General features: G+C 47.7%; 2 protein-coding genes across 7 annotated transcripts in view; both read right to left on the reverse strand.

Annotated features, from left to right (window-relative positions):
- Positions 1-15,676, reverse strand: part of MTA1 (metastasis associated 1) — an 83,237-nt gene extending 67,561 nt beyond the window's left edge. The window contains exon 1 of one of the 3 annotated variants that reach the window (XM_034063515.1): positions 15,509-15,676. In XM_034063515.1, the coding sequence (XP_033919406.1) occupies positions 15,509-15,536 (28 nt within the window). In that variant the 5' untranslated portion in view covers positions 15,537-15,676. The remainder of the gene's footprint in view (positions 1-15,508) is intronic. The other 2 variants (XM_034063514.1, XM_034063513.1) reach the window with 2 other exon arrangements.
- Positions 15,677-18,319: 2,643 nt separating this feature from the next.
- Positions 18,320-24,905, reverse strand: part of PACS2 (phosphofurin acidic cluster sorting protein 2) — an 80,943-nt gene continuing 74,357 nt past the window's right edge. For all 4 annotated transcript variants that reach the window (XM_034063698.1, XM_034063697.1, XM_031047214.2 and 1 more), the window contains 2 exons: positions 23,953-24,066; positions 18,320-22,962 (listed from right to left, as the gene is read on the reverse strand). In XM_034063698.1, coding sequence (XP_033919589.1) covers positions 22,844-22,962; positions 23,953-24,066 — 233 coding nt within the window. In that variant the 3' untranslated portion in view covers positions 18,320-22,843. The remainder of the gene's footprint in view (positions 22,963-23,952; positions 24,067-24,905) is intronic.

Consider the following 24,905-nt stretch of genomic DNA (forward strand, 5'->3'; position numbering starts at 1 on the left):
CCAGGATTTTAAGAAAGGAAATAAAACCCCCACACCAGTATAAGAAACATTTATTAGTACAATCTGAAGGCAATAAACTCACTTTCAGGGGGAAAAAAATTAGATGCTCTACCATCAGCCTTGAAAGTAAATAATGTGATCTTCATTCTCTCTCTGATAAGACTGTTTCCACTTCGATCACACTGTTGTCTTTACTTGCTTCCTCTTCTTATCAAAATCCAACCGCTTCTCACCAGCAATACATGTGATCTTTCCCTTTCCACTCCAACACATATTACATATTTTACACATACTGTCCATTTACTTAGAGTACAAACAGTTTCATTCTTTCTTTCTCCTTTATCTCTCTCTCTACTTCCTAGTCTTTTACACTTACTCCAGAAGCCAAACCCTAAGCCTTAGGTGAGGCAAAAAAGGAGGGCTGAATTCACCTCCCTGCTGCAGCCACACACCCTTGGGTGCTGACCTTGCATACAGATCTAACAAGGATTCCTTCAAGACTATGAAATTCAAGACTATTTCCTTTCAGATTTCCCAGCCCATTATTGTTTGGAGTCAAAATGTAGTGGAAAGACCCACAGCCCCTGGGCATGACTCAGATAATCTTCTGCAATGAAGACATTAGCATGAAGCTCCAATAATGAATGGGTTTTAAGCAGCACTGGCCTTATGTAAACAGAGACAACTACTGACACTGTTGGCACAAATCTCCTCAAAATGCTTGTTAAAAAGGTAATCAATATTAAGAGATATTCTTGCTATCTCCCCAGCTCAGAGGAAGGAGGACACAGCTGCTCCTGAAGAGCTGCACCATGAGTTAACCATTCCTCTCTTATCCTCAGGGTGTCCAGGGAGGTATCAGAGCATTCACCCTTCTCGTCCTGCAGCAGCCCTTCAAATTCCTCAGGTCGAGCTGCTCAAGCTCCTGACACCGATCTTCTGAGACTACTGCTTTATCTCCTGTTATCTATGTGTCCCTGGAGTTAACATGCCAAGCTACCCGCTATGTGAGACACAGGAGCACAACTGGGACCGCTGGCCGAGTGACATAGCAGGAACTGCAGCCTGCACGACCTGCCAACAACTCAACAAAGTGTCTTCATGTTTCCTCACCAGGGCTGGCATGCCTTGGGAGACGGTCACCAGTTGAGAATCCCTGGGGATACAATCCCAAGAGCAATAAAAAAAGTTTCAAAGCTCTTGTCTTCCCAAAACCTGTGTCATGTGCCACAAGTTGCAAGGACACCTTGCAGTGAAGTCTCAACATGGCCTTGAAGTTGTGAGTGACAAGGCTGTTTGTGATGCCAATCCTCACACAGTGCACACCTGGAGTCATCTAACCATGCATACTGTAACCAGGGCTAATAAAGCATAAAACCCTATTTTTTATATATAATTTTTGTGCATTCAGCACTCCACATTTCTCAGACTGATCATCAGTTATCTTCACGCACACTAACATGCATGGGAGCAACTCCAAAACTTCCCTCCCAGCTCCCAGAGTTGGGTCTTTCTAAATGTCACTTCCCTGCAGGCCTTAGACTGGAAAATGGTCTCATCTAAGGAATTCAGATTGGACATCCAGTTTGTAGAAAACAGAGTTACCGGAAATGGTTAAAAAAAACAAGTAACCAGACCATAAAATTCCACTCCCAAGCACCAAATGGAAAACAACGGGTTCAACATTACTATGACCAACTCTACCAGAAGTCTCAAAACCAAACAGATACCATGCAGCACCAGCAGCAACTGCTGACTGAAACAACGACAGGCATTAAGCAATTTACAGATCAGCCGAGTAAAGGGAAATCTTTTTTCCCCCACAACAGAACCATCCATGACACAACAAGGGCACTGCAGTGGAGGATGTGGAAGCTTTGAGGTACCTCCATGCTCACTGGCCACTTCTCAAGGCTCCACCACCTGAAGAAAGGATGAGTTCTTTCCCTCCAGCCCTCTCATTACTCCCAAGACAACCTGCTAACCCTCACCTCAGGTAGTTCAGATGAGACTGATGCAAAAATCTTACATTTGTGAACACTGTGACTAAAAATTAAAAGGAAATGTCAATCTCTTCCTTGAAAATACAATCTTGTTAATTCTATGGATTTCAGGTGACTGAGAGCTTTTTTTGCATGCATATATGTGCATATATTCTCACAGACACATTTTCTACCCCAAGTGAACATAAAATCCATTTTTCATGTAACACTTATTGATTGTAGAATCTGGCATGGATTTAAAGAAAGCTTAGCACAGACGAATGGTTTCCAAAGAACAGCTCACAGTGGCATCCAACAGTTTTGAATAATAAACCCCCCCAAAACATTTGTTTTGCTCAGCAGAGGAACATCCCCTAACCTGCATTCTGTGATCAGCAACTGCAAACAAAGCTCACACAAAACAGCCAACTGCTCACTGCAGAACCGAAGCTGTCCCACGGGATGCTTCAAGAGCTGACACATGACAGTGTGGAGGTGCATACTCAGACCAATGCCTGATGACTTCATCATGTCACAAATGCACAGCCTAATACATCTCAACCACGTTTTAGACTAATGCCACAACTATGTTAAGCGTATCACCAGTAGCTATGCAACTAATGATGACCTATTTCCCATTACTCAAATTACCTGGAAAAGGGTTTCTTCCTCTCTGCAAGCAATGCAGAGTGCCCTGCAAATCACATAAACCAGAATGCAAGCAGATCAGAGGGGAGTAATTTGCATTTTTCATAGAGATTTTAAATACTTTAACTAAAATTAAAATGCTACCCTGCACAGAGAAATGCTTGAATTACTCACTGTTCCACACATGTAACAAGGAAATTTCAAGTTCAACAAACCACTTTCCAAAATGATGCCTTAGCAGGAAAGAGCACTCCTAAAATTATTCCACAAGAAACAAAAACCATGAAGGTTGGTTTCCTGCACACCAGGTTTAAAGGATGCCTAAACCATGCTCCACCGACCCCTACACTCCAAAATACCTCCTTTCCCCAAGAGCTGCAGTTCCCCTTCATCTCCAGCTTCCTCTCCATACCATGGAAGCGCATCCTTCTCATACTGCCTATCCAGCTAATACTATTACTTTTGCTTTCAGGACAGTGGCTACAACTGCCTACACATGCAGATGCACTGGGTAAGAGAAACCCTCTACAATGTCCCAGCAATCTAGTTAACAATGGGGGACATTCTGTATGCACACAAGTGCCCTAGTCTTTGTGCCCTAGGTTAAAACAGAGGATAGGGAAAGAGACAAAATTAACAGACCTCTAAACAACAGGAAGAAATCCATCTCAGCTTCTGCCACAGAACAGGAAGGAAAGAGTACACTAAAATGAAATATAAGGTCTAGGGACAGAAAGTAGAGCCTCGTAACAAGCAAAGCAAGTCAGACCCTTCAACTGGCAATCCTTGCTAATTTATTTGCTTTCCTACTTACACAATTGAAGAAAAGGACTAACCTATCCACTCCGCAGGCCACAAGCACACTGTGTGTCTGTACAAACCACAACCAACATAAACCACACAAAGCTCATCCCTTACCACCAAACTGCCTGAACAAAGGTTGGCTCAGGCTGGCAATTCAATCCTATACCTTCACAACAGCTGGCAGCTTAAACTCACAGTCCCTGACCTAATCAGCCATGCATCCACATCACTGTAATTAACAGCATCACTCATGCACACTACAGAATTATCTGTGATAAGGCTAAAACAATGACTGAAGATCGTGGCAATACCATAAGATAGTAGGGATCATCACACACATCACAACCTTCTGACTAAAACTCAAGATGTTTTTCTTCCTTTTGCCTACACTACTATAGAGTAGAAGTACCTCCATGCATAAATCTACCCCAAAACCCCTTATATCTCACAATATTTTTTCCTGAAGCTAAGAAAAATGCATAACTTACTAGAAAGTGATGTTGTATTACACAGGTACTGAACTGCTGGAACACACACAAAGGAGCATACTTGCAACAGAATGACAACCTACAGAAATTTTCCACAAAAGACAGTAAAACAACTGTTCTCAATTAGCAGTAAACAAACTTTCTGTTTGCTCTCATATCTCTTTAAGAAATCACTGCAAAAAAGCTTCCGCCTCTGCCCTCGTCAAGCTGTTGATTAAGTCTACATCAGTCCATGGAAAAGAAAATCAGGAGGGGGTACTGCAAAAGAAAGAACACACACTGTCTAGAGGTCATATGTTTAGGAGATTAGACACATCTGAGCTACCTAATAACCTTATGGGCTTTTAGGCGATCAAGCTGCAAAAATGCCCAAAAGTATTTTTAGCCTTCCCAACTTACATCTGCCTTTCAAGCTACAAGTGCTGAGGACCGGCCATGCTGAATACTGCCCACCTTACCTTCAGAAAGTCCTATGCAGTACATACTAATGCTAAGCCTACAAATGTACCTGGGACACAAGGAAGGTTGAAGCCTTCCCCTTCCCACGCTCACTACCACTGCTGGGCAGAATGTGCATTTCCAGACGTGATAAAGAAGCAACTTCACAGTTGCAAGTATTTCCCCGGCCCAAACCACAAAGCTGCAGCCCTGAATTAAAGATGAGAATCAAGAGAGTGCATAAACTTAAGATGACCTGCCTACTTTATGACTTCTCTTACAGGAAATACATGCCTCCTCATACTCTGGCTTTCCAATTCAATGCTGGGCCAGTTTCTTGCAGTAAGCTCCAGTTTTCAAATTATTCAGTAGCTTGGGTCCTAAATCTGTCAATCACTTTACATTTTGGATAATACAATCCCTCCTGATCTATGTTCTTGTGTAAAAGGAAGATGGAGGGGTTACACTGCTTTCAGCCGACAAGTCAAGCACTCTCACCTGGCAGACCCAGGTCCCACTGCCTTCTGGCTGTGCAAAGCACACCACCACCCACAGCAGATGTCACCTGATGAAATGTTTAGCTACAGAACAGATAGAGTTTCAAGAAAGCACGCCTTACCAGCACAGTATTTTCATTAACAGAAATGCAAAACTGAAACAGTTGTTTCTGTTGCTATGAGGTCCAATACACCTGGTGGTATACATGAACCACATATTTACAATTTCACAGATCAAAGGTATTAAAAACATACTGTCAGCACAAGTTCCAACTTGGATTTACTAGACAGCAGTATCTGTGGCTACTGTACAGACAGGATACACGCTGCCTGTCCTCAGCTTGCTGTGCTATGGGCAACACATCCCTACCGCCACTCAGCTCCTTAAAAAAAGAGTGGAAATGAACAACAGGCCAAGCACACAGCATCTGCAATACCTATAGGCACTTAGTGAGGGACATGGCAAAAGCAAGCACTGTCTCCTGCAAAAATCTCCATGCAGTTAACAGCAAACCATCATTAAAATTTTGTGAAGGCAGGTTGAGGTACCTCAGTTAATTCAAGCTCTTTTTTTCTTGATCAAGGATTATCTACATGTTCATATGGTAAACAAAATGTTCAGATTTTATTTTCTTGCAAATGTATAGAACTTGTACCTAAAAAGGGGCAGCCAAAGTAACCTGGCTGTTTTGAAATGAAAACTACATACAATTTTCTGACTTGCCTCCAAAATTCTAGGTTAAATATTCCCCAAACCACAGCCCTGAAGTAGAAGCAACTCACAGCAAGGTCCACATTAACAGGACTACAGACTATGCACAGAGCTACAAAAATGCTGATATAAACTTCCATCAGTATAAGCTCTACTCATGTAGGAAGAGATACTACAAAATCTACCAAAACAACAAAACAAAAATGCCACACCAAATCTATGAAGAACCTGTAATGGTTACAAACAAAACCTCAAAGGTCTACCACACAGAACTCTACTCAAGCTAAGAAATATTTTTACCCTTCTGGAGCAAAAAACCCCCCATCTAAGTTAATGACATGTAATTTGCTTGGACAACTTAAGAGCTGCTTGATCCAGTTTAAAAACCGAAACATTAAGTGATTTGGAACTTCCCAACGGTCTTCTGCTCTTTGTTTTCTGTCATGTCAAAGGGGGAAGAAAAATTCCTGCCCAGCTACCTCATATAATTTTTCTTCCTGATTCTTAATGAAACAAGGTTTAAGCAACTCCATTATCCATCCACTAGTTCTTCCCTATTAACGCCTGAACCCTTTGTTTAAAACATTTCACAGAGGGACAGAAGTCTCAAAGATAATTAAGTTCCGATCACTGTTCCCTATCTTAAAAACATAGATACCATAACTACAAGAGAAAGTGAGACAGTAAGACAGACAATTAGAGATATGAAATGGTTCCCACTTCAGAAACAATTAACAGACTAGGTTTTAAAGCAAATCACTGGAGATGCCACAGTGTTTGGGGGGGATTATCAAAAGAGCTTGCTTTCTTATGAACCTCCCAACACCTCTTTTGTCAGTTTTGTTCAAGGCAGGTCTTGGGCTCGATTAACTCGATTATCTGATTAATTATGATCAAATATGTTCCTATGTATGCTGGGGAAGAAGGCAGGTATTAAGGCTAGCAGCAACAATCCAGGGAGTCAAGATCTCAGCTCTGGACAAGACACTGCGTTCATACATACGGTATCTTTCCCAGTCAGAGTGTAAAATTACAAAGGAGTTGGAAGAGAAGGGAAAGAACCACCCCATGGAAGAAAACACAAATTTTAGACAAATTCAAGATCCTTATTTCTGTTCCTGTTAGCTGTTTTCAGTTGCAGAAGATCTGGGGAAAAAACTGAAGAACAGTAACCTGCCAGTTCTTGTGAAGAAGAGGTGATGGGTGTCAGCTGTACTTCATGGGTCACTCTTCTTAGACAAGAATTATGCCACACTGAAGTAACTGCTATTAGTAGTGCCAGCTTAAGGGAAAGGTAGGGAGACTGTGTACAAACAAGACTTGAAAAGAGAATTTGTGAGAATCCTGGAAACAAAATTAAGCTTCCAAAGTACTACCCCGAGGAAAAAGAAGCAATTCTACTGCTAGAAATCAATTATATCGCAGTACAAGAAAACCCATTTCAATTAATCCACTCCCAATACATCAGCTGTAACTGAGGCACATTTGTATGTGGCTCTGACCCTTTAGGTTCACTAAGTCACCTCCCTCAAGCTTCCTTTAGGACAAGGATACAAGAAATATTTCTGGAGAACCATTTTTTATTCTCTGCTTTACATGGGCTACCTAAGCATAATTCAAAGACCTCTCAACACACAGCTCTTCTCCTGCCACTTCAACTCCCAAGAATGTAGCTATACAAACATTTTGTGCCATAGCAGAGTTGTAATTGTACGTAATTTCAGCTGCACCAGTACAACTCTTTGTGAGACAATACCATGAACCAGCCCATGGAAACAGTCCATACAGTTCTTAAAAAAACTAAAAACTTTTCCCCTAAGGTGGGCTGTAAGGGAAGACCAGGATTGTCTAATTTACAGAAGAAACACAGAAACACTTGAGCAGACAGAGAAACTGGTAAGAAGAGAACTTCTTAAATCACGGCAGTGAGAGGGAGCAGACATAGGGGAGGAATATTCTCAAACTGCACCCTAACAGTCTTCTCTAGCAGCCAAGAGAACAGCCTGTTCCATTGCAGTTCTCATTGCTAAGGACAGATAAGAAAACCATTATTTTTCCACAAGATATCTAGGCAACATTGAAGATGACAAGAAACCAGCTTCATGTTCCCTGCAAATACCTCAAAGAATTGTAAAACAAACTAAAGAACAACAAAAAAGTTGGTTTGGTTTTTTTCCCTTTGGGCTGGCTGGTTTAAGTACAATGTTCCACTTCCCTAGTCAGTGTGAATTAACTTCTCGGGCCATGGTAGGGCAGTATATTAAGTCCAGAGTTAGGGGTTTCAGTGCCAGGTCAAAACCATCATGACTTCACAACGTAAAACATGGATGAAGGATAAACTCCTGCCATAGTTTTGCAGATGTTTCTTCAAACAAGAGTGCCAGTGAGGCTGATTCATCCCCCGCCCTCTCATACCACCCCCTCAAGTTGTGACATCTTCTCCATGGATGGAGGAGGCAGGCACACACGTGGGAAACCTGATTAGGAACACACCCCAGTCAAAAAACTGTCTCCAAACCAAACCACTTCCCTGATGTGCTTCACTGCACAATCACACTGAGCTGTGTAAGCCCAGCTAAGCAAACAATGTGAGGACAGTAACCAGTGCCTGCCAGCAGGCGCACCTTGCATCTATACCTCTACCTAAAGAAACATCCACATAAACAGTCTCACTTGGCTGGTTCAAATCTGCTCAGATGTTGACAACTTAACTCTGTAAGGACAAGCTCTGTGCTAAATCGGGCATCATCTGCTCACAACACACTAACTTTATGCTTAGTCAAGTATCGTCTGTCCTCCTACACCTTGCATAAAGGCATGAAGTCCCCAAATTAACCAGAGCACATCATGAGCAATTGAACAGAAACACTACCATGGGCCACATTTGCCACAGATCAGGATTGGTGATCTGGCACCGCACAGCACCAGAGCTGTGAAATCCAAGGCGCTAGGAAGGCTAAACAGCTTGCGAGTAGCACACGTGTAAAAGACTGGAGAAGCCTACATTTCTGCTTTCACTTGCAAACTCACTTTAAAGCTGCCAACTAACTTCTTCGCTTTACTTCATTGATCAATGTCAAGTAAAAATTGCCTCAGGAATACTTCTCCTTCCTAAAGATGATCCAGCCAAAGAACTGGAAAAGGAGAACATGTGCATGCTTCTTTCTGGGCTGGGCCACACCGCCTGAAGGCTTCACTGGTGCTTCGGAGGTTCTTCACTGGTCCTTCTAAATTTGGTTTTACAAGTACAGAGGAGAGGAGGAATCATAACAGACGCTAAGAAACACTCAAAGCAGGGTCTCTTTGTGTATTATATCTACAGCAGCAAGGTCGAGACAATAAAGACCTAGAACTGTAATATCTTATAAGAGCACCTTTCCTAACAGTTCCAGTTATCTAAACCCCATGGGAAATGCAGGAAAAGCAGCTGGAGGCTTGTTAACTTACCTATTTGAGGATTTAAAAAATAATGATCTTGCAAAGCAGTAAGACATGGTGTAAGAACTCCTTGCTGGTGCAGAAATAACACTGACTTTACAGATGACTTGTTGCCAGAAGATGTGCAGAACTAGGAGGTGACCTCCAACAGTTCATATCCATACTTTCAAGAGAGATTAAGACTCTATAATTATTTAAAGTTAGGATGTTTAAACATCAGAAGTTGCCAGAAAAACAACTAGTGAAAGGACAATCTCTCACATTCACCCAAAAAATCTCACTAGTTAAACAAAAGAAGATCCTTAAAGAGTTTAAAAGTCTCTTTTCCACAATTTCTTATCAAGTGTCTTTTATTCACCACCACTGAAAGGCAAAACACACAAAGATGACTGGTTGGGCTCTGAAGGCTGCCAACAGGGTGCAGGCCCACCAAAACACTGCCACCCCCCTGCGCGCAGTGCAGGCTGTGCCCCCATCCCAGCCCTCCCACCAGCCACCCTGATACAGGAAACTGCTTAAACTCAGTAACCCAGCACAAAACTGTCCCCATTGCTCAGCAGACCTTCTGAAGAGGCAGCCAAGGAAAGTGAGACAAGGCAGCAGGTGAGCACCACCCTGGCTGGGGACAAGGAGGGGGGGGTGGCCTGATTTTCCTGCCACTGGCAGAGGCAAGTTTAGTGCTGTCTGTCCATTTTGCCAGCTGCAAACAGCTTGAGAGCTATTACAAATCCACAGAATGTGCATCAATACCATAGTTACAGGTGTAGCCCCCAAATACACCTGAACTGGCTGAAAACACACTCCCCAGTATGCAGCATTTCCCCGTTAAAGGCTAATGAATGCTGAAGCAGTCCAACAGAGAGGAGAGGGGGAAGGAAAGGAAAACTGTAAAACACAAGAAGATAAACTTGCGTAACTACAAACAATGAAAGGAAAAGATTAAGAAACCTACTGCATGGCTGTTGCTGAAAGATGATAAGCTAAAAGTTGTCCTAAATTTATTGGGGCAAATGAGTACATAAATGTATCAGTAAGTTGCAAGAATAAACTCTAATTTTTATTACCTTTACTGGTTATTTAATACCTCTCTCCACTAAACCCACTCTCAGCTCAGGCTACCTTCAAATACCGCTCTTCAGCTGAAAGTTAACAAAGAAAAAATAGCACTACTAATAAAAAAAACCACCACCACCAAACACAACCAAAGCAGAATTATCCCACAGTACCCCCTCTTCCAACCCAAAATACATCCACCCTGATAACAAAGCAAGGTGACAGGAGAGGGTTTACACATGCCCTGAAGTTAAATAATCTGAATTACAGGCTCCAGATCTGGACTCAACAACATGCTTCCATGTGAGCTTCCTTAGAAAGTCTGTACCTCAGTTCTTCATCAGGAAAAGCAGAGAAGGCTGTTGTTGACATCACTGTGATGCCAAGAGGGCCAATGCACCCATCTGCTCACAGTTCTCTGGCAGCAGTTTGGATGTCAAGAGCCCTGTGCTGCCATGAGAGTCTGGATGCCAAAAGGGGATACGTAACATGATGGGGGCAGGTCAAATCGTGGTCCTCAGCCACACATTAATAACACCCTGTAGCAACAGAGAGGTGATGTCATCTTGCCATTCTTAAAAACTCTGGGGCTGGCTACACTGCAATGAGAAGTACGACTGCAGCACACACAGGAACACAGACAGCAGGTCTGATCTAGTTAGCAAGAATACCACCACCAAGTAAGTTGTGGAGCTTCAGTCTCCAGGGCACTGGAAGAACGCTGCTGGGAATCTTAGGTGCCCGTGCCAGGCACTGTGGGGTCCTTTCATCTGCTTTAAACATGTTAGATGCAGCTAATACGTATGTGCATGACTGACCTGTGATCACATCTCCTAATGCCATATACCTTAAACATACCAGACTCAAAAGCTGTGATAATTTTGTAGCTGAGAACGCTCTCAAACAAGAGGGTAACTCTTACAAGTCAAGAACATATAAAAGGCTTTTCATCTAAAAGCATAAACCGACACTTGTCTTAGTGAAAGTGCTGGCTTCAGTAGCTCTTCCTCCATCCTTCCTCTCCTTTCTTTCCCCATCCCCTTGTTCCCAGAACTCCCACTGAGCCCATTCAGCTGTTCACACAGTCCCACAGTGAACCAGATCGGGTAGCTGATGCAGATTAAAAATAATCCAGGAAAAAACAAAGAGTGAGGAGGAGGGAAGGTGGAAAAATTTAAGTTCCTCAAATCAGTGCAAGATGGAAATGCAAAAAACATTGTTTCACTGAATCAGGGGAATGCCATAAGGGCACAAACCTGCAACGGGGCTCAATCAATTACTGCCACTAAAGAAATACTCATGGTACAATTAAACTCTCCCAGAGAAGGTGGAGACAGAATAGCTGTTGGAAAGACTCTTGATAGGAGATGACCTGCTCTCCTCCAGGCAGCTGACACAGCACACTCCTGAAAGGGGAGCCTGGCACTAGCTAGAACAATGAACATCTCTCTCCCACATGCATTTTTTCATCAGAGGCCCCAAATTCCAGCTCAGAGGTCCCAAGCTTCTCAGATCTGGTGTTTATCCAACATTCCCATACGGTCTGTGTTCGTGCAGACTGCCAGGACGCTCCATGAAGCGGCAGGCCAGCCCACCACGACTCCTTCCAAGCAAAAGCAGCCCACTCTCATCATGCTGCCATTTATTTCATGGCTGTACAGCAGCTGTTAAGAAAATCTTCATTTCTGCTACACTGGAGGCAGGCAACTCCAGGATTTCCTTCTAGACAATGAGTAAGATACCATACTGCATTTTGGAATTTGATACCTGGCATCTTCCTTGCACATTTAAAACCAGTTTCATACCCCCCCCATGAACTGTGCAGGTTATGAGTCCAGTTTGTACTGGAAACCAACCCCCTCCCCATCAGAAATGTACCAGTACAAATGTACCTTGCAGGAGAACCAGTTGCTTTCTCTAAGCAACTCAATGCCACCAGTCAACCACAGAGGCTTAACAACAATTCAAGTGGCAGCTCCTAACTTCCCTGAGCACACTCACTCTGCTACACAACACAAAGGAGAAGACTTGCATGCCACCTTCAGCCCCCACAGTGCAGGCTCCTCAGCTCCCCTATCTAGGAATGACAACATTAAAAGAGAGTAAGACACTCCATGTCCTCTGGAAGAACTGTCAACTATGCATTTAAAATCAGTCTTTCTCAGACAAACGCAATACACCTTCTGGCTTCTGAAAACAAATATTCATGATGTTCATGATTCGTCCAAAAGCGACAACCATCTTTTCTGAGTCAACGCATACCTCTAAAAGCATTATTGATCCATTGTGAGCAAGCTGCTTTTGGCAGCTGTTAGGCCTGGAGTTCATACAACACAATTCGGCAGCCACAAGAATAATAACAGATTATCTGCTGAATGTTTGTCTTCCAGTGGGAAGTGTATGAAATGACTACGCACAAATCCCATTCAGGATTTAATCCTGCCCTGGAGTTCACACACAACTTCAGTGCACAAAACCATTAGTGGGACATACCAGCACCAGAGGTCAGAAACAATTCAATAATACAAACTCCTCTGGCTCAGACTGAACAGAGCTCTAATACAGAAACAGCTGCATTCATCCATATGTTGATCTTGGTAATATGTCAAATCAAGACTTCATCCATATGTACAATAACAGAGCACTGTAACCCTGGCTATTAGCCAGCTGCCTTGCCCTCTGCCCAGAAAGGTTACTGAGCAAAACTTGGACACCTTTTCTAAGTACAGGAAGGACAGAAGGTGCCTGAGACCAGACAAAATGGATATACCAAAGGCAAAGCACACCTGACTAACCTGACTTCCCTGAAAGGATAAAAAGACTGGCTCTGTGCTAAGTGGAGAGCAGGGGATGTTGGACAACTTGACTGCATGTCCAAGACCATGCTAGTGCCTCCCATCACATTCTTCAAACCAAAGTGCTGAGGTGTGGCCTGGATAATGGGATAATAAAGGTGGCAGAAACACTGTCTGGAATGCCAGGCTCGAAGGACTGTGATCAGCCATTACAACCTTCACCTGACTGCTGGTTACTAATGGCATCCCTCTGGTTATGAAAGGTACCCAACATGGATCAATACTGGGGCCAGCCCTGCTTAGAAGTTTTTTAATTGCCTGGACAGAGACAAGACTACACTGTCTACAAGTCTGGGGACTTGGGGAAGCATACTACATACTGGAGGGTGGGCTACTATTCAGAGAGGCTTTGACAAGCTGGAAAATAGGCTGACAAAAACCTCAGGAAGTTCAACTACAGCTAGAGCAGAGCCTCACATCTGGAGTGGGGTAATTCCCTATGATGGTACATGCTGTTGGCATAGCATCTCTGTAGGAAGGCGCTTGGTAGAACAACAAACTGCCCAGGAGCCAGCAGCCCACCCTTGCAGTGAGGGCGGTCAGCATTGCTGTGTTAGCAGGAGTGCAAGCAGGAGGGTGAGGGGACAGATCCTGCCCCTCTGGTGAGCACTCCTAAGACCATTGGTGAGCTGGGTCCAACTTGGGCTCCCCAGCACAAGTGACATACAGGAAGAAGGCCAGCAGAGGCCACAGAGGCAGTCAGTGCTGGAGCATGAGATGTTCAATGAAAGGCAGAGGCAGGTTAGTTCAGTTCAGGAAAGAGAAGACTTAAAGGAGACGTTACTGCTGTCTGCAACTACCGAGTTGGAAGTGTTGTGCAGACTGGGCCAGGCTCTTCTCAGAAATGTGCAGGGACAGAATGAGGGATAAGGGACACCAGCTGGAACACGAGGAAATCCAGAGAAACAAATATTTGCCATAATCTTGGCCAAACACTGGGCAGGACCCAAAGTAAGGGTGGCATCGCCATTCTCACGAGATACTCAGAACCAGGCTAGAGAAAGCCCCGAACACTCTGCTTTGACGGGAAGAGCTTCTAGTAGGTCAGCCTAGTGATCTCCAGAGGCCCCTTCCCACCACCCACAGGGTGCACAGTATGGATTTTGCCATAGAGATGACATTCCATGCAAGACTGGCACACGTAACGTTAAATGCCAAACGGCAATTTCCAGGAAACAACTCTCTTTACCAGTCACACCAGGAACCAAGCTGTAAATTTTCACAACTCATCCTGACCTTCGTCTTTCTACTCTCAACACCTCCAAACCAACATAACTCTATGTGCACACATTCAGCTTGTAGCAACCCAGGAAACAAAGCCAGGACAGCCAAGAGGCACACCTTATTCCTCTATGAAAACCAAGTACAACCAGAAAAAAAAAGTACAAGCATGACAAAAGAAGTGGTATTTTTCAGAGCACAAAGTAAGGGTAGGCCCGAAGAGCGGAAAGTTGTTGATGGAGAGCAGCCAGACAGGATGGCTTGGCCACCTTTGCTGTATTTTTTTCCTTGTTTACTTTACACTGGTTTTACAGAACTCTGCAAGAAACAGGGCATTTTGAAGAGGAGAAAAGCCCACAGAAACATCTTTCTGCAGATCCTACCATGCTGGGGAGAAGGAAGCTCCACAGACCAGCTTTTATGAAGGAAAATGGCCGAGCACAAATTCATGCCAGACCACCCTCAGTTTATATTTCATAAAATACAGTCCCAAAGCCTGTTGCCTCTCCTTTCTCTTCACGTGAGTCTAAACAAAGGACATCTAGACAGGAGAGCAACCCTGAATAGAAGAGTAATGGGAAAGCATACAACAAAACAGCAAGTGCAGAAGAGGCCAAGATCTGCAGGACGTGCCTCGCACCAGTCCCCAGTTCTACCAGAGATCTCTCCCATCTTTGTGCTCCTTATATCAGCAACTCCTCCTTGGTCCCCACCCCTACAACCTCGCATGAACCCCATCGAAATAGCCCCTCCACCCCAGGCCCCATCCCTGTGCCCGTCCCGACGCCGCTTCCCAGCGGCCTCTCGGCTCTCGTGTCCCGCACCGCCCCAGCCCCACTAACCCGCCTCGCCATGCCCTAGCCCCGGGTCTGCCAGAGGCCCCCCGCACCCTCAGCCCCGCTCCGTGCGTGCCCCATCTCCCCGCACCCTCTGACGGCCCCACATGGCTGCTCCTCACCCCTCATCTCGGCCTCCCGCTCTGCACCACGCATCCCCCTAAACGCACCGCGCGTCCCGCCCTGCTCCTCGCCCCCCAGTCCGCACAACGACTACCCGCGGCAGCCCTTCACCCCGCTTAACCCCGCTCCAGGCATCCCCTCACCCCACAGCCCACCAGGCCCCTGCCCCGCACCGCCCACCCCCCGGGAGGCTCCTCGCAAAGCTACAGCCCCCTCCCTCCCGGGCTGCCCCTAGGCCCCGGCCCGCCCCAGGTGCCGTTTGAACCCCGGCCTGCCGCCGCCCCGCCCCAGGCCTGCCCTGCCGCCGCGGCCCGCCGGGCCCCCGAGGCGCTGCTCGCAGGCGGGGGCGAACGAAGGGAGGGAGGCGCGGCAGGGCCGAGCCACAGCGGGGCCGGAGCCCCGTGAGCGCTTACCTCCGACCCGGTACATGTTGGCGGCCATGCCCGGGACGGGGCCGGTGCGGGGCGCGGGCCGCTCCCGCCGCCGCCTCCAGGTGCCGGATCCGCTGGAAAATGGAGGCTGAAGCGGCCGGGCGGGGGAGGGGAGCGGGGGAATTAAAGGGGCCGCGCCGGCTGCCGCCCGGCCGACAAGGAGGGAAGAGACGGAGGGAGGCGGAGGGCGGGGCGGCGGGCCCGGGCAGAGAGGGGCCCGGCGGCGGGAGGGAGGGGGAAGGAGCAGGAGCCGGAGCCGGCCCCACCGCCCAGCCCGCAGCGTGTGAGGGCGGTGCTCCGCGGCCTGCGCCCGGCGGGAGGGGACGGGGCCTGCGGGCGAGCAGAGCCAGTCTGCACACAGAGACAAGACACACACACACACACTCACAACCCGAATGCTCTCACAGCCACACACAGCAGCTGTCCTGACACAGCCCTTCACCACAGGTCTCCCCTCGCCACGCAGGCTGAGCCCTCCTCACGTACACACACACACACACACACGTACACACACACACACGGGGCCTGCCCCCAGGTACAGCCTGACACCAGTGCTCAGGCAGCACCTGTGCTCATGCATCTGTCCACACACAGAGCTCTACACAGAGATCTGACCGTATCCACTGCCCTCCTCACACACACACACCTGCCACTTCTCAAAGCCCTTCTTGCGCGCACACCACCTGTCTTCACACACAGCCTCCATGTACAGACAGTACCTCTACAGTCCTCGCCTGTCCTTGCTCACACAGTCTTCCTTATACACACTGAACCACCACAGGCCATCACCACCCCAGGCAGGAACAGGCCACCCCATGGACACAGCCATCCTTGTGCACACCCACAGCCATCTCACACCCCAACAACAACCTACACCTTCAACAGTCAGCACCCGCAGACTTGGGGTGCTGCTGGCCTCTTGGGCACAGCAGGATGACTACTCTTGCTCCTCAGCTTCAGTGCAGAACTGGGGAATGACCTGCCAGTGCCTGAGGCAGATGTCGGCACAGGGCCCCTCCTCACACAGGTCGTGATGGCTAAATAGTATGTTATGGATACTCTTTGCTGGAGCAAGTGGCTAACGGTGTAAACAGTCAGACCCTTGACGAGAGCTAGGCATGGCCACTGCTTGTGCTCTCAACACAGCTTCTCATAATGTCCTGAAACAGCTATACAAGACCACCCCAAACCTTGGCATCTGCTAAAATACATAGACTTGAAGTATTTTTGTTAAAATCCACTTTGTGTTTTAGAAAGAGGAAAAACACCCAACAGAGCCCCAAAACTCTGACAGTCCTTGGATGCCAGTAGGGCACTGGGCTCTATCTTCATGTTTGTAACATGTGCAAGGAGCACAGCTAAGCAAGGAAAGCACCTGTGGGAGTGAACATCGGTCAGCCATGTGCTGTGGGGTATGGCTGTGATAATTCTTCCTTTCAGAGCTGGCACAGCCGTCAGGGATGCCCCAGGACACAAGGGCTGGCTCTCCCCAAGCTGCTGCTGCGCCCGTTCTGCAGAGCAGAAAACAATGCGGTAGGACACAGAAATATTGTCCAGGATAAATATTTACAAGTCACATCACGGGGCACTCGGCAGTTGCACATGAAGAAGTGGATGGTCACATGGCAGTGACTGCTCTTTCCAGATGCTAAATTGTGTTTTAAATGATAGGAACAAAAACATGCTGGAACTTCCCTGCTGTTCCTCTTCCAGGTTAAGCAATGGCTGTGGGCACTGCTGGGGCATTGAACAATGGGAGGAAAGGGAGATGGCAGTGGCTGCCACAGCCTGGGAAAGAACAGACACTTGCAACACCCCATTTCCCACCACCAAACTGCATTCCCACGGGTGCCACCAGCTCCCACTGTGGCAAACCCAGTCTCTCAGGAGCACTTCTGGTGCATCCTGACAGGGCACCACTTGCATCCAAGACCTCTTGTGCCAGCAAAGGTGCACCTCTGATGAGAAAAGCCAAGACCTGCAAAAGACAGACACCATTGCTGTGAGAGCCCAGTCCAAGCCTGCGTGGCAGAAATGGGTTTGTCCCAGCACACATGTATGAGGGAGGCTTTGTAGTCCCATCACATGCGACCTGGCACACCCCAGCCCTGAACCCTGCGTGCTCCACCCAGCTCTGATTTCCTTCTCCTCCCTTCCAGAAAACAGGGCAGTGCACCCATGCTCCCACCAGGTCTTTTGGCTCAGTGTGGATTGCTCCTGCATGCTCCTCAGTGATGCAGGAATGCTCCCCTGCTCTCCCTCCAGCACCCAAGCCTTCTGACCACCCTGGTCCCCTCTGCTTGCACCCACCTTCCCGTGCCAAGACGCACTCCTCCATGGGGTCTAACAGGCAGAGCTCAGGCTGCACCTCTTCCACGCAGCTGGGCCCTCGGTGCAAGTTTACCTGTGCAAAAATACACAGCCCAAACAGCCTTCACACACTTGTCTCCCCAAGCGCTACTGCATCTTCCCCCACTGAGACCCTCCTCAGTACCCTAACACCACTGTGCCCATGCAGCACAGCCCCCAGCCCAGACACAGGCACTAGCCTGATACCTCGTTGTTGCGAGGGGGTGAGGACCAGGCCCACAGAGCTACAGGAAACGAGCAGGTCCCTCCAGAAGATGCATCAGGGCAGGTAAGGGGGCAGCACCGATCCACCAGCTCTGCCCCGGAAGTGCTGTTGGGCAGCAACATAAATAACACATGCCCATGCCAGAGAGCCAGGCCACTGTCTTTTTCTGCCCCATTCATACCAGAGTCCCTGCTGAGAGATGACTCAAGGGACAGGAGTGTGCTTTCACGTCCAGTTTTATTAGTGTTGCATTAGTACCATAAAATAGTTGACGAGGTCGAGCACGTTGCAGTTTGTTCCAAGAAAAAAAAAACAACAAAAAACCAAAGGCTATTTACATTTAATCAGTCTTCATGGAAAAAAAAAAAAGCCAAACCCCAAACCCAACAACCTAGAACCCAAACAATACAACAATGAAACAGATGGACAACTCGGGAATCTACAAAGTGGTAATGTCCCCTTGTACACTGCAGCCTTGACAAGGCTGGCAGCACGCAGCCCCTGTACCAATGCTTATAAGGTGCTTCCCCACGTCTACATACAGACAATGCTCTGCAACACCCTGGCCAAGGCACAAAGCAGCAGCTGACTGGATGTAACCCCATTCCAGTGCTTTTCCTTAAGGAAACTAGTTACCTGTTGCTTTCCAAGCTCACATGTTCCCATCTCCCCCAGTCTGTCCCAAAGCAGCCAAGTGACCCTGCAGAAGCATCTCCTATGAGAACCCCACTGAACAGGCTCCAGAAAGTCTCCAGGAGATGCTGCTGCTCATTCCTGGCCTTCTCCCTGCCAGATAGGCCCAGAGGGAGTGCCACACTAAAATGCCACCACAAAGCTATCTGCTGACATCAAGACTCCCTGAACGAAGGGGATACAGGCACTGCATCTAACATAGCTTCAGGAAAGCTCCAGGGCACCTAACCCTTTACTGCTGCACAGTGGGACTGCCCTTATTTCAGCCTTCCTAATTCCTTGGCACACCAAGCATCAAGAGAAGGCCACCAGCCCTGCTACCTCTTGCCAGGCTTTTCCTAAACACGGAGGTGCCAGCTGCAGTACCCTCCACAGCAGCTCTCCAGTGCTTTCTCCAACACACCGCTGGTGAGAAACACAATGGGGCCTGTGCTGCAAATGCAGGTTAAGCATGGAGCAGTGGGGTTCTCAGCTGTGTTTGATGATGGAAAGCAAACTGGCACATCTCTTCCAGCCACAGAAACCTCTCAGCCACCTACCCCTGCCCTCCCTGCAAGATAAAGCCACTAGCATGTGCTAATTAAAGCAGCAAAGCACAGCCAAAGAGACAGTGACTCTTCCCAAACTCACAGGTAATTAAGTAGGGCTCTGCAGTTACTGCTGAGATGTAAACGGTAGCAACTGAACTGGATGAAAACTGCAGCACTTAGTTAAAAACAGCCACCCAAAGCATCAAGTCAGCAGCTGGGAGCGTGGAAGGCCCAAAATGGCCTGAGCCACATGCATGCTTTGACATTCCTTTTCCTTAGAGACAGAAACCTGTTTCTCCTCTAGTCAGGGACAGAAACAGCTGCACAAAGTGGCTCCACACAACAAAGGAGAAACAACAGAGGCACAACACCCTGACTGAAGAGGCACCACCAAACTCACATGCCAGCCCTTGCCTCCAAGTCAGGGAAATGCCACAGCCATTCCCCAGGCACACAGCTGGACTCCAGGAGGACAAGGCTGAGGAGCCGGGATGTTTCCTTGCATGTTATAGAGGCATTTCAGAGCAATGGCAGCTTTCCACAGGGGAGAAGCCCTGCGGAGACGCAAGCCCTCAGGCATACAGTTTCCTGATGAATTCACTTGTATAAAGTTAGAACAAAACACAAACCAACATGAAATGCAATGAGCAGAAGTGTTTCTCTCACACATAATGCACACACACACACATACATACACACAGAGTAGAATAGGGCAACACATGTTTGACAGGCAGGACCCCATAAATCCTGTCCTAGCTACCATTTGTTTCTTTACAGTAGGTTGAAATATAAAGAGGAGCACAGTGATTGTTCCCCCCTTACCCCCCCAGTAAACAAAGTTATTGCAGTCGGTCATTCCACCTCTGCAGCAGTATCATGCTCTGGTACTGAGAGCTGCCCAGGCTGCATGCAGGTCCTGGCACTGGAAACCAGCCCAACTACTCCTATCACATCAGCGTGAGACTCAAGGAAGAAATCACACACTAATTTCCTTTAAAAAAGCTTCTTTTTTTTTTCCCCCGATGCCACAGCCTCAATAAAGAAAAAGAAGTGATGTGCTTATACACCATCTCCCGTGCCACCGCTGCTAGGCAACACTATACTGTCCCATAGCATCAGCTCAGGTCAACTGAAAACACATGAACTGAGGGACACGACAACATCCGAGTTACAGCCGAACTTTTGTCATAGCCAAGAGCTAGCAGACGGCAGGCACACCTGCCTGTGGGAAGAAACGTACTATTGCAACTAGACAATATGTCCTGCCCAGCAGCATGCCACCAGGCATGGGTCCATGTCCTCCTCCACAGTGTGGTTTGAAGGGAATACCCAGTCCCTGGCCAAGTAGGTTGCACTTGTGCTGTGAATGGGTTTAATGAAATCAGAGTTGGTGAAGCAGCCTGTGCTGTGAGCTGCAATAGGCACTAGATCCAGCAGGGACCATCCTCTCGCCTAATAATTCTTGCTCCTCATCACCAACAGGGCACACCACCACTGTCCTGCCCGAAAGAACCCTGTAGAGCAGGACTTGCCAGGCAGGGTAAAGCAGGTCCCCCAAGCCTTTAAAACCAGGATCAGATGGGGAAGGGAGGAGGGGAAAAGAAAGGGTCAAAAGCATTACTGCCCCCAGAAAGTGCCTTCTAGAAATGTTCTTAGGGCCTGCCCTGCCCACTAGGGTGGGAACCAAAAGGACCCCATCAAAAACTTCAGTCCCTTACCCCGATACATCAGAGGTGTCTGTTCTTCCACACCACAAGCACACTGTTCTCCCCACATCCCATCTGCTTCCAGTCCCTCCTAGGCATGCCCCACGAGGCCTGGAGAGCAGAGTGCCACATCTGCAGGACCCAGAGCTGCCAAGACCCATGACTTGTCACACTGCCACCTTGTCTCAGCACCTCAAGTATCCCTGGCAGCAGCAAGGTGTACAACATGAACTCAAGTGCAGCCAGAGCCAAGCCAATGGTGCAAGACACCCAAGAATCTCACTCCTCCATCTCACAGGACATCTTGCTGCCTGAGGTGGGCAGAGAACCTGGCTGGCTTCATCCTCTCTCATGTCCCAGTTACAGCTTCCGCTACACCAGGCGACTGAAACCCCTAGGCAAAGCCTCAACCCATAGGCAATGCTATTCCAGAGCAAAAGCATATCCTGCTGGGGAAGGGATGCAATCCACAGAGAAATTCCTGTGGGAAGGAATATTCAGAAAGCAGAAGGTAAGGACAACATCCATCAGTAGAACAGCCCATGGGAGACTGCATACCCGCAGCACCCTTCATTTTTGTGAAAGTCTCTCAGTCTCTATGAGGAGAGGTCCTGTGTGGTTCAAGGGCATGCCACTCCTGCAGTGGCTCTGAAGCCAGACAGTCTGCACCCAGCCTGGAGACCTGCATGAAGGAGATGGCTCTGGGGAGCACAGTGCAGTCAGGGCAGGACAAAGGCAGCAGATAAAGCAGCCCATGCTACCTCACATGTGCAGGTTGACAGATGGACAGGAAGGCAGCTGGACATGCAGAGCGCCTGGCTGGCTCCCACTCCAGCCAGGACAGTGATGTATCACAGCACAGACAACGGCTCATCTTCCTGGGTTTGTTTTTTTTTGGCAACTTATTTCCCCCCCTCTTTTTTTATTATTATTATTTTTTTAGAAAGCATTAAAAAAAATCTGCAGCTGTTAAAAAAATCCTTTCCCTTTAGAGGCTGGACGAGGTTTTATTGACAGGTAAATAATCGGTGTGAGTATGTAAATAGCAGCGACCCCACTGACGCGGCACGCCTCAGCTGCACAGCCAGCTGCAGGGACATTGTGACTGGCTCGGTTTGGTCATCATCACAGATCTGGGACACTGGAGTTTCCTTACACATAGTGTTTCGCTAATTCCAGTTCCTGTCCAACTCTCCTCAGGCATTACTTCAGCACAAACACCTGCTCGTCCCCATGGCAGACTTGGGATCTCCTCCCCAGACCTCTCTAGCTACACAAGTGGTTTGTTTTTCAAGCTGGATGGTTGAACCCCCTCCAGACTTGCTGATCTTTCATCCTTTGGCAGCAGGAAAAAAGAATGGCCATCTTTTTTTTTCCTGGAAAGAAATGGGAGGGGACCAAATGCACCACACGATCTTCTACAAAATCCACTCGAGCTGATCCATGGCTCCCCCACACCATTCACACCAATGAGGTTTCAAGGTTAATAAGCAGTGCAGTTATTCAGATATCTGCTTGTAAGTGGTAGGTGTTCTTGGGCAGGTTGCCTGCTCCTGCCAACTCCCCCATGACTTCATGTTGTCAGCACATCTATATTTAAGACTGGGGTTTTTTTGCCTTTGTTTAAAGGGGTTTCCTTCCCTTGTAGTAAACTTAAGAGTTAATAGAAAAAAGTAATTCGAAAGTAATCCAAGCACATCTGTAATTAATTCTGCAGGAGAGGGCAGAGAGACGCGAGTCAGAGTTGGCACGCAGTTCCTGGCTCCTGTTGTGCAGTCCTGGGACGGACAGAAGGTCCCTCTGCCGAGCACGGCTAGAAGTTAGATTTGGAGTGTCCAAATATGCAGATGGGAAAGTGCTTGACATGAGAGGACCACTGTGCTGCCAGCTGAAAGAACTTGACGTCGTTCCACTCCACCCCATCGATGAGGACTGCAGGGGATGGTGAAAAGAGAGGAGAGTTAGAAAACAACAAACAGAAGTGGGCAGCATGAAACAGCTTTGCTAGAAACTCCCCTGCAGTCAGCAGAGGAAGGCCTGGCCACATTCTGGGCCCAGGCTACATGCTGCTCTGCCTGGCCACCCCACCACTGTAAATAGCTGCACACATCAGGAAGAAAGGCTTCACAGCAGACCAGGTTTAGGGAGAACAGCTCAGACTGTTATTCCAGCATAGCTCACTGACACTGGAGCTTCCCAGACTACTGATTTCAGTGTCACCTGATTTGATGTCCTGAATTTTCCAAACACACTTCATTTTCTTTTATGGGCAAATGCACTCTGTAAGAGCTGAACATCAGTCTCTCATCACTGGCACTTCTAACCAGATCCACATCTTTTAAAGAGGAGCCACATGTTCTGTGACCACCCCTTAACACTCACCAACCTCACAGGGACTGAGCCAGGATTAAGGGGTGATGTAAGCAGATGCCTCTGCTGTGAACAGTGGTGGTGATTATCAACTGAATAGGCTACAGGGATAGTTTTCATACTGGTGGCACAGCTCCACTGACAGCCCCTTTATGTCTGTCTGCCAGATGCATATATGGCTTCTGCTACAGCGAGCTTTTGTGCCACAATCCTGACAAGAGGAGCAGCAGTACTCCCACTGCTCTCCACCACCACTTGCACACGACATGCAAGACAGAGAAGACAGGGAGGGGAATGAAGCCTGGTCCAGCCATTGTCCCCACCCAGGGCATGGATTCAGAGGAGTTTCTGGGTAAGGGAAGATATTCCCAAATCAAAGATCTATTAAAGCATTCCCCTATACCAGACACATCCAACCCCATTCCCCAGGAACACCCCATTATGTTGGCTCCAGGATGTAAGGGCAGGACAGCACATCAGCCCTTTGCCTGTAGGACAATGCTAGTATGAGCCTTGCCTCAGAACCCGACAGGATGCAAGCACCGCACTTACCGCGCAGCATGTTCTGCTGATGCTTTGCTGTGCAAATCAACCTGCTGATTCCTTCAATACACTGGCTCTTTGACTCAATCTCCTTGTCTTTTGTTTTCTTGGGCAAAAACATCACTGGAAGAAAATCGAACCAGTACACAGTGAATCACTGCCACTCTCAGGCAAGACTTGTTTGGGTTTTTGCATTTAAATATTCATGTCTGAAAATTCTAGCTCTAAGTTTAGCTCCTAAAATCACCCCTGTTTGGCAGGAGTTTGTGTCAGTGCTGAGCACCATCACCTATGCATACGGACATCTTAAGTCCTAAGTATGCCCATACGAAGCATTCCCAGCTCATAACCCAGGCCTGAAAGGGCACGTTCAGCGAAACTCCTGCTGCTCTGTTGGGACACCAGGGAAAACAGCAGCATCTGTACAGTGTCCAGTCTGCGCCCTGCCCTGGGTGAGGGATCTGTCGGGCGGCTGCACCACCTAGGGACAGTCCCACATACTGCACACGCTGACAGGCAACGTTGAGCTCCAGCCTTCTCTCTGCTCCAGCCTCCCTCTCCCTGCAGGCAGGTCTGCTGCATCGAGACCTGGAGAGCAAGAGGGACTAAACTATGGGCGGCTGGTGGAGAGGGTAAGCATTATGAGACCTAAAAAGGGTCCAGTTCCCCGAGAATTATCCAGACGTGTGAATAAAGATGTACAAACTGACTCCACAAAAGCTGGTGGTGTTGAACACCACTGCTCCAGGCTGAGCCAGCCCCACTGAAGAACATTTTGAGTGTCTCAGAATTGCTTCTCCTGTAGGCATGCCACTTAAAAAGGATGTGGTCAGGCGTGGGAGCTCTGGTACCAGCAGTGCCACATCTATGTTGCCCATAGTGACCTGGCTGTAGGGTTATGCACCTATGTCCTGCATCCATCGGTTCAGGAGGCTCTGTCAGCCTTATTTAAGACCCCAAAA

Source organism: Melopsittacus undulatus, chromosome 6 (assembly GCF_012275295.1).
Source record: "Melopsittacus undulatus isolate bMelUnd1 chromosome 6, bMelUnd1.mat.Z, whole genome shotgun sequence".
Taxonomy (NCBI): Eukaryota; Metazoa; Chordata; class Aves; order Psittaciformes; family Psittaculidae; genus Melopsittacus; species Melopsittacus undulatus.